This window comes from Ascidia mentula, chromosome 7 (genome assembly GCF_947561715.1).
Source record: "Ascidia mentula chromosome 7, kaAscMent1.1, whole genome shotgun sequence".
In the NCBI taxonomy this organism is placed as follows: Eukaryota; Metazoa; Chordata; class Ascidiacea; order Phlebobranchia; family Ascidiidae; genus Ascidia; species Ascidia mentula.
In genome coordinates, this window is record NC_138572.1 from 2,694,452 (window position 1) to 2,708,429 (window position 13,978).

Genomic DNA, 13,978 nt, shown 5'->3' on the forward strand with positions numbered 1-13,978 from the left:
AATTTTTCCCTTGGTGATTATCTTCATGATGGTCGTGATGTCTATCATCTTCGTGATGCTCGTTGTTTGAACCACATGATAAACAGAATAAACACGCCGCTAGTAAGGCAATATAAAGTCGTAACTGGCCTGTCATCTTTCTACGAATATCTATGTGCTGATCCTATAACGCATATTACTGTACAGCGCTGCCAGGTCAATGTAATAACTTTACAGTTGTTGTAATTACTACGCGTCATGCTGTTGCGGAGAACTGTTTTGATAACGTGGCCCTCGTCCGCTTGTTACACACGGTGATCCGCACCTGGCCCAACGAGGTAACTGATTCCTAATGTAGCAACGTATTCCTTACGTACATCTGTATCAACGACGGACAAATGTGTATTACCATGCTGTTTAATTTAACGCCGAAAAAACACCATTCGCCTTTGATAATTTATTGTCGAACCCTAACATAAATGCTTACAGCTATATTATGTTCTTCTTATTACATCAGTTGGCCTGTAAAATTAAAATATGAACGACTGCTCTGTTATTTTTTAACTAAAAATCGTTTTTTCCTTGTAAGTGTAGAAGTAATACCATGCTTTCGCATAGCAAGGCAGGATCGCCCCACTGCGCAGGCCCATTATATTTGGCGATCACAGCTCTAATATTCTAATCATAAGGTTCACAGGCTACGCAGCCAAGGCATTGCAGCCAAGCTGGAACAGTCAATATAAATTTATGAACCGCTTTTGCATTAGTTTTATTATTTAAACTACTGACGACTAGTTACCGTGGAATACGATGTGGCAAAACCACTGCTTGGACACTAAGGGCTCACTGGTCATAATAACTCATTTACTTCTACATTATTTACGAGACACAGAGTCAGTTGTTTGGTAACATTGTGTTTTATAGTGGTTCGTACTTGGTGGTTTGTGCCGAGTTTGGCACCAAACAGATCGATATTTAATATTGAACTTATTGGAATGAGAATCTGCATCCTTTTTACATCATCTTGGGCCTAATTTTTCACTGTGTTTCACAATTCAAGCAAAATTGCACACAACATGTAACTATATTATACTTTTATTATTGCGACGTAACTCGATAAAGACATGACGCAAGAACGTACAATTCTACAACTCCTCGTGTTGGGTCTTATTTTCCGCGGACACCTGCTGGGTCTTGTTCTGTTCCTCTTCCAACTCCTTTTGTAGTTTTTCTTCCTCCATTTCCTTCTTAATCTTCTCGTGCTTCGCGAAAAATACTTTCTCCGAATGCATGACTATTTTGAACGCTTCTTCATCAGAAATGTTGCCTAAACGAGAAAGTCTTTATGGGTTATATTTGCGACAGAATTACCGGACTTTACTTTAAACTTCAAGAAGAATGTTTAAAGTAAATGCTTCACTACTGCACTGTGCAAGAATTATTGGACTTGCAGTGCACAAGGATTTTGCATTGAAGAACTAAGTATGCGAAAAATGATACATGCAACTACGATGAAATTTTTACTCACTAAAGTTATGGCACAAAAGAATGATGCCCTTGCAATTACGTTAAATTATGCTCCAAAAAAGCAATATTTATTGTAGTATACAAGAACATTGGGTTCTAAGCACACAAAACCAACTCAAATTTTCGTTGTGTTGGAAATAAAAAATGCGATAGCGACCTTAAAAGCACCGTACAATACCTTTAAACCTCTTTTTAACAAACTTCATCGCCTCAGCTCGAACTCTCTTTAGCTTCGGGTCGTTGGGGTCGTATTTGGGCACTCTATCTACAAAGAAGAATGATTTGCTGTTGTTACAAAGTTTAACGCCATGGCATTATATTAAGAAACACAAACAAATTTAAAAGAAACAGTTTTAAGACGTGTTGGAAGATTATTACGGGTCGCCTTTCGAGGATCTTTCATGAATTCATCCAATCTCTGGCTGATGTCGTCTCTTGTAAACTGAAAATGATAAACAACATTAAAACAACAAGAAAATTGTGCTAAAACAACAAGAACAGTTATTATAACGGTTTCTTGCCGAAACGTCAAACATATCAATGTTAATAACTTCATGGGCCAGTCTTTTTATTCTCAGAACAAGAAAATAATTTTCAATTCTAAACGTTTTTTGATTGTTCAAATTTATGTTTTAGGTTGACAGACCTAAGCATTTTTTTCAATTATAGTTGATGCTGCCAGGCATATTTATGGCTACAAGACGACTCTTCTTACAAAAATAGAACGGCTAATAGTTTTTTGATTTTGCCAGAAGAGGCGTCTTGTAGCATTTTTTTAACATTTTCAAAAGTTTGAAAGAGTATATTTGTTTCGAATACAAAAAGCATATAATTATTTGATGTACTTACGTTCTTGACACCAACGCCTTCACTGACGCACACAACACCGAATAAACATATCAAAATCACCGCAAACCCTGGCCCGTACATATTTCCCTATAATAAACAAACAATTTCATCCAACCTATAACACCGATACGGGTATAAGTTACTTCAGGTAGCAAGCTTGAAACATGCGCTTAAATGCGTTCGTTTTAACAGCATGGGGTTTGTGTATACAGCGTTGTGTAATATCAATCTACGTGGCCATGGCACAACGAGAACAAGTGCCCTTTACATTTAAACACATACTAGTCGTATGTGGCCCTTGTGTTATAAAGTTCTCCTGAAGGAGGACATAGAGACAGGAAGCTTGATACTTTGCACAAATGTGAGCAACCCTTGTTCTTCGCTATATTTTGCCTATCAGATTTTATTACGTCATTAACATTATTTGTACGTTTACAGTCTTAGCAGCACAGGCATTGAGCCTAGCTGGAACAGCCACCATTTCCTAACAAGTTGGAGCGCCTAGTTAGGACCTGTGCAATGGGGCGAACCTGTTAATCGTTTCGTTGTATGAACATTGCTACAATTCTTTGTGTGTTTTATTTTGAATTGGCGCGCGAGTCTCCGTCACAAAAATTCCGCCGGCGGTAGGCGTTTGTGGACATGCATGGTTTAATGGGATTTAATTTGAATCTTCCCTTTTTTCCCTTTCTCTATTCTGTGCAGCATTCAAAGACACATAAAATCAAACAAGACGTATCTTTTTCTCAAAACAACCTGTCTTTATTGAGTACACGTAAACGCACAATCACGTATTCAAGCGGCGTGTCGTTGTAGCTCCACCTAGAGTTCCTCGCGTTCCCCTGGTTCCTCTGTATCAAGGATTCCACTTCCAGCTCGGGTTACTTGCTTCTCAGCCTCCTCTTCCGTCATGTTTTCTGCATAGGAAAAGTTTCTTTGATTCGGGGGTTTAAGCTGATGAGGTATTAGAAAACGCATATACTCGGATCTGCTAAGTTTTTAAACAAAAAGCCCCAACTACGTCATTTAAGTCTTGAGTGTTTCTTAGAGACAATGTTGGCTGTTCTTTATATTTTTAGGTTTCGGTTTGTGGAGATTTCTAAAACTAATTTTATACACCACGTGGTGCAAGGTATCCAATACGTTTGACCACAGTTGAATATCACGGTATAGCCTTAAAATACCAGGCACAGGTACAACAAATATTTACGTGTTTCCATTAAATGTCGTTTTGCGAGTTCAACGATTTCTTTCTTAGCGACGTGATGGGGGTCTTCCTTTTCTTTGTTGGTAAAATTGCCTGAGATATGAAGTGCATTAACATAAAAAAAAGTCAATTTTATAAGTTTCTATTGTTCCGTCAACATACGTAAGCTATATTTATTCACAAACATCTTAATGTGTGACAATGTGCAAGTAATGTTTCAACAATTACCTTTATACTAACACTACTCTATCGCCACGTATGTAAATTGACACGTGAAAAAAAATATTCCATTTTTGCATTGCGAAAATATGTGTGTTCAAAAATGAGGTGTTTCATCTTACTTGGATGAATTCCCATACGCTTTAAATGATCCTCGTGTTCCTTGTGTAAATCCTTGGCTGGCTGCGTTTTGAAATACAACAGGTTTAATTAAGAAAATTGACACTTATATGGAAAAAGCCTTGGTACAGTTTCCAATAGTTTTTCAACATTTTTTGTGCTTATGTTGGCAACGAGTTGTGTTAGTCATAATTTAACTATAAGTTTAGAGTATTGTGTTGCTGCCAGACATATTCTATTTCAATTAATTTGATCTTTTGGAACAATTAAACGTCGTTACTCTAATAAAGCGTAATCGAAAAACAAGCAAAACGTCGGTAAACAAAAGTATACGTTTAATTGTGCCAGAAGAACAGATTTATTAAAATAGTCAAGAATTCTCTTACGTCATCAGGATGATGTTCAATATCGTTTCCACGACCAAAATCAGGGAGATAAAGGAAAACGGCTAGAAAGAAAATGGCGGCAATAACAGGCTTCATTCTTTTCCTCGGAGATAACACCACTATGACCTTCAATTTGACCTTAAACATAACACACAACATGGTATGAGTATTTGCCTCAGAAAACTATTTCGTGAAACTATGCTAACACAAACCTTTCTTGTTACTTAAGAAGTATGTGCGAAAAATACAGTTACGCTTTTCGTTTGAAGGCAGTAGATATTCCCCTTGTCTATCCGAAAATTGTATATTATTGCTCTTGCCTTATACACCCTATACAAGACAGAGAATGGGCAATTGGCGACTGTCCCGCTACCGCACTTAAATGACGTCACCATTGTTTGCATTGGTCTCTGTTAGTTCGCCAAAAAGCCACGTGATTGCACATTTGGTGCACACGTGGCTATAAACCGTTATGCTATCAGACACTTCCTTCTAACATATCTAACATAGCATAAAGTCAACAATGAAAACGTCTTTTTTTGAGAAATCAACCTTATTCCATCAACACTTCTTTTGCGTTGCACACGTGGAAACTTTGCAGTCAATTTCAAAATATTAAATAACATTGTATTTAAACGCTTTAATTTTTCGAATACATATTTCACTTTAATAGTTCTGAAGATGTTCAAGTTGCTTTTCATCATTACGATATTATGCTGGTTCAGCAACTTGAAATTTTGGATGCTGTACTGTGTAAACACCACATAATACCATATCGTTTTGTTGTATTTACAGGAATTTCTTATTGTTCTAGTCAAAAGCACATGTCATAGATGTCAGTTTTAGCAAACGTCGAAAACTCATTTTATAAATGATACAGCACATTGTTAGATTATTTCTTCAATATCGTTGTTATAATTCATCATGTTTGTCTTCTTTTCTTTCACTTTGCATTCGCGCTTCGGTCTCGTCAACAATTTTCCTCGCTTCTTCCAATGTCATGGATTCTGCAACAATAGATATTATTTCAGTGATACTGAGAATGGCTAATTGTAGGCGAAATATATCAAAAGAATCATAATATGGTGATATTGTCAAACAGCAAACCTATTTTACCACGGCTTGTCAAATACCACTTCGATACTTACTTAGCTTCTCTGATTGTTTGTCCAATTGCAGCTGTATGCGCTTGTCGAAAAATTTCTTGTCTGATTCTATTTTCATTTCTGCAACAACGCATCAGTGTAAAGCGTTAAAGGTTTACTGGCCTGTCGCAAAAACCTTTATGTACATCTGGTTCTCAAATATTTTTTACCCAGACCTCACAATTGTCTTCAACAATATTTCAGGCCCCGCCAGAATAAAATGTTTACTACCTACGTATTTTGCAACCCAACAGTTTATACTTTTCAAATGGATTGAAAAATGGTGATAGGTTGGCCAAGTTATTGGTAAATTATATGTCTAAAATCTCTGCCCCCCCACCAAAAATTGACCCATCCACTTTGAGAATCACTGCGATTTATGAGAAATGATCAATTTAATGCAAAATTGTTTGTTCTGATACTTCGGATTCGGTCAAATTGGCTTACGTTGCTCTTTCTTTTTCTGGGCAAGTTCTTCCGGAGTGAAATTCTTTCTAAACGACGTCGGGGTGATTTCTGCAACACACGCAATATGAAAACACGTAGCACGTTTACATCATTGGTTATTTAAAGCAGCGGGACCAGCAGTAATGGCAAGTGATCTGCGGACAGTACCACTGTTATCAGATTTGCCACTGCTATATGTGCAACTGAAGGTTCTTGTCTGCTGTCTGACCAAGCGTGAACGATTCCACAGTGTCGACTTAGCAGTCGACGCCAATTCGCCACGTATCAAATAACTAAAACTAGATTTACAAACTTTAGTCACCGAATTGTATCTGTCCACATATTTCGAAACTGTAGCACTGTCAGTATCTCCTGACTTTTAATGCTGAATTATAATTCAGGCAGATATAGGTACAGGCAAAGGAATATCCAGGCAAAAATGCTTCGCATATGCAACGAATTAACAAAGAGAATGAAAACTTACTAAACGTATCTGGATGAAGGTTTGGTATTTCCTCGTGAAGTTTTTTGATGAACGCTTTATCCTTTTCAGTGTATCTCTATAACATATACGTGAACAGTAGGCTACAATGATTATTTCCAAAGTATGTCGATATATTAAGCTTCACTGGGACTTTTGTTATTGTATCCCCTCAAAATATATACCCATAGTTAATACTATTTTACATTAAGCCGATCCACAACGTTATTATGCATTTTGTGCCCAAATGGTTTTATTCAAATTGTCGGCAGTTCCAATTGTGCTCGAAAAATTACAGAACTTCCCCTTCGCTTACTTCAGGCCGTGCCACCTCGCCCAGTTCTTCTTCCCTGGTGGGTTTCGGTTTTTCAGGAGGCGGCGCTGTCGCTTGCTCTCCAGCCGCCAAACACACGAACGTTACCATGACAACCAACACTACCCTCATACTGCCTATTAAACTGAAAAACCTTCACCGACTTTTAAACCTAGGGAAAGAAAACGTTGTTTTTCCATGGATTGTAGACGGGCATTTTATTTTTAAAGAATGCTGGCACATTTTTGTGACCATACAGTTGCCAACGCGACTACTGCTTTTAGTCAAACCCTTCTCCGAATAGGTTTTACACAGCTACTGTACACCTAAAGCGTTGTTTAAAGGGAATTAAATTCCAATAGTTTTAGTCCAAAATGCATCAGCCTAAAATGTCGTCATTCAATTATACCTACAGTCGCTGTTGTAAACGTGAATTCGAAATATCGATGTTAAACGTTTGTGATAATCTACGTAGACCTACCTACAGCACGTGACGCACTACACAAAAGTTATCATACTGTGTTCCAATAACGTTTCTTTCGCACACGTGTTATCACGAGAGTTCGAGACGATCTCGTTTGTTATAACACAGTTCTTATTGTTGTTTTAGCGATGAGCGCATGCATCGCGTCGCATGCCGGCTCCACATACATTGAAGTATTTTTCATATCACATTGTTCAATTTAACAGCAAATCGATTGGGAGTTACAACCATATAAAGCCTTGAAAATGACAAAATTGACTCTGTTTTCACGTTAGTTTGTGTAACGGTAGGCCATATAGTCTTTCCTTCGTTAAATTCTATATTAGCCCAGTGTGAGATTCTAAGTTCTGTCTTCTTAGTTGCATTGTGTCTTGTGCGCGTTTTCCAGTGTAAATGCTAGAGCTTTTATGCTGTTAAGGCATCTCCAAATATTAGGTGATTGGCTACGAAGTAGGTTATATGGCGTTCGTTTTCTTCGTTTGAGTATTTTCATTTTACACAACCGTTCATATCGTTTTGTAAGTATGGTTTTACTGCTAATACTTTTCTTTATTGTATTTTCTATTATTTACAATATTGCATGCTGATTTGATTGGGAAGTTAACCAAGTTATGCTTGGTCATTATATGTTTGTGCTGATTCAGTGCTAATGCAATGACCTTTGTAGTTACGGCATGTGGCAAACAAAATATACAGTCTGTGGAATCGTTCAATAGGTTTCAAGGAAGGTGTACGTGTCTGTAACAATTACCGCGACATCTAAGCTTTGAAATGTATTTTTTCCTTTTTTATGATTATTTTCTTACACGTTGCAAAACGAATCGCCTTGGGGGGTTTTAACGATGACGTTGCCACTGTTTGGCTGATTCACGTTTTACAACTTTGCTGTAGCGAAAAGAAGCACTGACAAGCGTAAGTCAAGTGCCTACTGCATTCGTTGGTTATTTGTAAAATGTTGTTGCGTATGTTATTTTGCGTTTTGTGCCTTTTTATCGGTATTTGCAAGTCGCAAGATGATCTACAACAGAGATACGAATTCAAATACAGCTTCAAAGGTCCAAACTTGATGCAAGGAGACGGAACGATTCCGTTTTGGAATCATACAGGAGGTGATTATTGTGCAGTGTGCTCGGCTTTTAACAACGTAATATTAAGTAAAAAGAGAATTTGAGTCTAAATGGTAGAATAGTGCCATTTACACGTACAGGGAATACTTGTGTTGGTCAACATTTAAGGCTTGTTTTACTGGTTTGTGTTACTCTCTTTTGCCAAATATCAATCAGTGGCACTTTAATTTTGTTTATATTGTTTTATAATACCTCCCAGGTGGAAGCTGCAGAGTTGTTAAGTGCAAAACTAACTTAACCTTGTTTTGTCAGATACTGTACCCGGCCAAGAGCAAGTCAGAATAGTTCCATCGCTGCGAGGAAAAAAAGGTGGTGTTTGGTCAAAATATCAGTTTCCTTATGACAAATGGGAGATCGACATTCATTTCAGAGTTCAAGGAAGAGGAAAAGTTGGAGCAGATGGCCTGGTGTGTTTTGTGTTACAAATATTGTGTTTATGAAATAAGTTGTTTGTCAGGCTGCCAGATGTGTTAGAATTATATACACAGATTTGCCAAACGCCTGCTAAATCATATGTCAACATTGCAAAGTGTGTTTAATTGTTGCAAATTTAACAATTTCCTTGTTATTCTCTAGGTTGTGTGGTTTGTTGAGACTCCAAGCCAGCCTGGGCCAGTATTTGGTTACATGGATAATTGGAAGGGAATGGGATTGTTCTTCGATTCATTTGATAATGACGGCAGGAGCAACAATCCCTATATTTACACAATTGTCAACGATGGCACTATCTCATACAGCCATGCATCGTATGTGAAATAATTACATTGTAACTGCTGTTGGTAATATAGCAAAAGCTTACAATTATTAAAAAATGTACTACTATTATAACTTAATAATCTGTTCTTCTGGCATATATAAAAACGTAACTTTATTCACCGATGTTTCGCCTGTTATTCAACAAGGCTTCCTCAGGGTAATGAGACAGGTACAGCACACAACTAACGCCAAAAAATGTGCCAACACGAAAAAGGGGATAACGCTAACACCGCTTGTGAAATCACAAACGTCGGTGAATAAAGTTACGTTTTTATATATGCCAGAAGAACAGATTATTAAGTTACAATATGCCTGGCAGCAACAAAAACATTGTACTACTATTATATATAAATTATATATGTTGTGTCACTTATGTGTCTTCTATTTCTGCAATATGCCGTGTCAGTCTCAGGTATATAGTTACTGTAGTTGCTGGTGCACTGCTTTAAAGCTTAATTTGCACAAGGTTATCGTAGCTTCATCAGGTGCTACAAAATCCTGATGAAGCTGAGGTAAGCTTGCAAAAGCTTGGACAAATAAAGTTTTTAAGTAGTCAGCATATAAAATATTGCACCAGCAACTGCAGTTATCAAATGTCTTGTAATGTATATATATGGTTTATTGCCGTGGATGAAGCAAACACGTATCTACTTCTGGTACTGTATTTTGTGCAATAATTTTTAATGATTTCTGTTTGTAGAGATGGAATTGAGCAGAAGAATGGTGGTTGCTTGCGAGATTTCAGAAACCGACCATACCCTGTGAAAGCCAGACTAACATATCTTAACAATATTCTCACAGTGAGTTGATCCATTATTTTGTGGAAAGCTGGGCAATCGTATATTTTTTTTACTTTTGCCAGATAAATTTCAGTAAATTAATTCCAATGAGGATGTTTTGACGCTTTGTGTTAAAGTATATGCCAATACCGCCGGTTGTTTTACATAATTAGGTCATTCCATTCTATTTTTACTACAAAACTTCAATTTTACACCCATGAAACTTTGCCAAATGTGCACATTCATGTGGAGGAAAATATCCCAAATTATGAGTTCCATCTCGAAGTGGTTTAAAAGTTATTTAAAGTTAATAGCCCTAAACATTCTAATTTATAGTTGAAAATTGATTCTGGAAATACAGCAGTCGAGGATTATGAACTTTGCTTCGTGGCTCAAAACATTCTTATTCCCAAAAACTACTACTTTGGTATAACGGCAGCCACTGGAGGATTAGCAGGTATGTTTTCTTTGATGTATTATTGGTAATCAGCAACAACAATCAATGTTTCTTTACAGATGATCATGATGTCCTGAAGTTTCTGGTAAAGAGTTACCAGGACAAAACTGTGGTCAGTTCATTGTAATTGTTGTACCCACTCTGTAACTACATTATTTTGCTACTTATGTATATTACAGTTATAATACCTAAAAAGCTAAAATTGTTTAAAATATAAATTCCCACCCTTTATCAATCAGCAATATTTCTGTGCTGAAAGTTCAAATATATTTGTATAATTTTGCAAACATGGAAGTTTTTAGTTGGCTGCAATGCCTTGGCTGCGAAGCCTGTGAACCTTATGTTACAAACATTTTCTATTTCTTGTTGCAAGACTTTGCTCGAAACCTTGTTACCCATGCATTACTCTTTGGAAGTAAAAAAAAACAACAAGAAAATGCATATTTTAAGGAGTCGGCCAAGGATGAGGCCTTGGAGCAGAAACAGAAACTCCAGGAGGAATATGAAAAGAACTTAAAGGAGTTTCAGAAGGATCAAGCTTCTTTTAAGGAACAGCATCCAGACAAAGTTCGGTTGGAACCTCAGACACATGCAGAGGACTTGGTAAGGAACTCGACCGCCTCAGAGCATTATGACTTGATCAACATGTTCTTGTGTGAAATTCATTTCTTTGCACATAAATAAGACTGGCAACTTGCCAAGACACCATTCCGCTGTGATGTGAATTTTTTATTTGAATTCTGTAAATATGGTTGATTGTTTTGAATTAATTGTAAAGGAATTTATTCTTTTTACCAAGAGTTGTATTTTGGTTTTAGTTTGAAGGTGGAACTAGCCCTGAACTCTCAGCGATATTTGAGGTGCAGACTCTCATCAAGCAACAGCTTATGTAAGTTCTGTGTTTTATTTCTTTGCATTGGGAATAGTTCATGTGCACTAGCTCACAATGTTGTATGTAGGGTTGGAATTTGTGTCAGTGCCAAAAATAACTTTGATATGTTTTACATGAAAGCCAACACATTTCAAAAAGTGTGATAACTTTCAAAACCATCACTTTTGTTTCAAAATATTTTAAAAATAACACAACAGCAAGTATATTGTGAAAAGCCGTTCTATTTGTGGTAACGTTGTTTGAAAATTTACTTATTTTTGATTGTCAGAACTGTGGTTGAGTTGCTGGCCAGACTTGATGACAAACAAACGACTGCGTTGGAAAAACTAAGCAGTGCTCCCGTCGGCACGACAACAACTGATGGATCTGATCAAAGCACCCATCATGAGATAAGAGGTCTCCATGAGACACAGAAAATGTCATTTGAGGGAATTGAAAATCTTCGGTACGCTGCTACGCTTTGTTGTAGCATAACAATAGATACTTTTGAAATCAAATTCTTTCTGAAGTATGGAAAATCAAGAAAATATGGAAATAAACAGTCTTGGTAGCAAATTAACTATTTCTATACTTTCAGAAATGACATGAAATTTTTACGGACCACTCTTATCACCCTGTCACAGACAATCAGTCAAATAAGCTCCGTGGCTAACACTGGCCAGGCTACTGGAGGCTCGTATGAAAACACTAAACAATTTCGAGAAGTACAGGAAAGACTTGATTCAGTGCAAAACAGTCTAGTTGGCATTCAGAACAGACAGGTACAAATACACCCTAAAAGAATGATTTTTGTTTAGGTTTTGATTGAAATTTTGTCATATTGCAGTTATTTGACTTTAACCAATTTTTTGGCCTAAATTTAAGCGCTGCAAAATCTGCAATTTTTAAATCTTTTCTTTGCTATTTACACAATTTTCTTTACTAAGTATGCTAAAAAATTAGATGAATAAAAAAATTCCATGTTTTTTATGTAAACACAGTTTTAATGTTTGTCATTTGTGTTTTAGGGCAAGCAACCACAACTGATTTGTCCCGAGCCCGAAATGCCTTCTTGTGTGTCAGCGGGCATGTTTATGCTTATTGCTGTCACCCAAGTCATTGCAATCATCCTTTATCATACTTGCAAGTAAGTTTGTCACGATAATAACAAATGGGAAGTGAAAATAGATGGTTCAAAGCCACATTTTTCTGAGGTCCAAGATAGGAAAAAATTTCCCAGTTAAACTCAAGACTTTTTTGTAACTTTCATTCTATCAAGAGCTCAAGTTGTGGCCTAGGGTTGAATCAGACAATTGTTAACATGGTTTATTATGACGTTTATAACTTAAACACTTCATAGACAGGTCTCCAACAATGTTTTGGTTTGTTAGAAAAAGCTTAGTGCACAGGCGTCCACCGGAGGGTCTTCCAACCACTTCTGTCACATATCACAACGCATATAAATGTATAGATGGGAATTTATGCGTCCAACAATCGTCGAAAAATTTGGGGTGAACAAATTAAAATCAGGATTCATTTTATTTTCCAGGAGCTCGAGAGAGGACGCCGCAAAGAAATTCTTTTGATCGTCTGGAAAAGAAATATTTATTTTTTTTGTCATTACGTCGTGTTCGTTGTGTCTGTCGGTTGAATCGAGGGGGTTCCCCATCATTTTTCTGTTTCGAAGCAAAACCCTTCCACCTCGTTTTAAACCTTGCCGCTTTGCCGTTCAACCTAGCCAAGCTTTAGGTATTTTAAAGTGTTATAGTCAGCAAAATTTCGCGTGTTATCAGCCTGTCTAATTAATATAACGGTAGCGAAGCTCGATACGTGTTAATTAGGTCGTTTAATTATTCTGTATAATGTCAGAACTGTGTGTGTTTCGCTCGTGATATGGTGTTGGTCGGGGCGTTATTTCCTAATTCGTACAAATTTTTATTTGAAACCCAGAGACTGACATCGAGAGGTTTTTGCAGTAGGTCGAACGGAATTGTTCGCTGCAATTTTATTTGTTCGTCGAACTTTGGTAACTTTTTTCCGATTTTTGCATCCTCCAAAACCAACCGAAGTTATCTAGATTTTTTCATGTGACCAGTAACAAAATTGCCACCCCGTGTACCTGATTTCAGCATAGTGGGGCGATTTGGTCACCATCCTGGTGAGTTCCCCGCAGTTTTAAATTTTGTTTTCGTAAACTGTGGTCACCTTTGACCTTTTTGAGGTTAAAAAGTACAGGCGCACATTTTTTTTTCTCATCGGGGCCACATTTCCTGGGACCAAACAATACGCCATAAGAAGTGTTTTATTGAATGAACCACAGTATACCGAAAGCTGCTGTAGAAAGTGCCCCATATAGGTTTTTGTATGTTACGTTGTCTTATAGAACTTGCAAGATGCCGCTAGTCCATTCCGCCTGCACTATGTTGAAACCAACATACTTTATGCCAAATTATGTCAACCTTTTGTGTTTGTCGACGTTTTTCCTACATTTGCGTACTACATAGCGGTGAGGTGCAATAAAGTGAAGCACAGGGTTCCGAAATGTGTTTTTGAGAGATATCTGAAACCCAGTCCGTCAAAGGGTTCTTTTTGGAGCACAAGAAGAAAGCTCTAACGTAGTATCAGTCCAATATACAAACTGTTATTATTATTATTGCTACTTAAAAGCAAGAGCCAGTCATTATCAGTGGGATGCAGACAGCACTGTTTCTAATTATTATGTCTTCTTGGTGCAGTAAAAGGTGATTTGGACGGTAGCCTAGATCTACAAACCTCCGAAAACGGTCCACGGGAAGCAAATGCTTCATATGTACCTATATTCGTCAAAAGTA

At 37.2% G+C, this 13,978-nt stretch overlaps 2 protein-coding genes across 2 annotated transcripts; one reads left to right on the forward strand and one right to left on the reverse strand.

The window, feature by feature from the left end:
* Positions 1-1,124: 1,124 nt before the first annotated feature.
* Positions 1,125-2,498, reverse strand: LOC145908942 (uncharacterized). The gene is made up of 4 exons (XM_082996263.1): positions 2,356-2,498; positions 1,885-1,948; positions 1,685-1,771; positions 1,125-1,306 (listed from the first exon to the last, which is right to left on the reverse strand). Exons 1-4 carry the CDS (start codon positions 2,434-2,436, stop codon positions 1,125-1,127), a joined length of 414 nt encoding a protein of 137 aa, XP_082852389.1. The 5' UTR covers positions 2,437-2,498.
* A 5,545-nt stretch (positions 2,499-8,043) lies between these two features.
* LOC145908244 (protein ERGIC-53-like) lies at positions 8,044-13,681 on the forward strand. The gene is made up of 12 exons (XM_082995478.1): positions 8,044-8,266; positions 8,537-8,691; positions 8,861-9,030; positions 9,741-9,840; positions 10,156-10,276; positions 10,336-10,388; positions 10,727-10,879; positions 11,095-11,165; positions 11,437-11,613; positions 11,746-11,929; positions 12,176-12,294; positions 12,697-13,681. The coding sequence occupies exons 1-12, from the start codon at positions 8,110-8,112 to the stop codon at positions 12,731-12,733; spliced, it is 1,497 nt and encodes a 498-aa protein (XP_082851604.1). The 5' UTR covers positions 8,044-8,109; the 3' UTR covers positions 12,734-13,681.
* Positions 13,682-13,978: the final 297 nt, after the last annotated feature.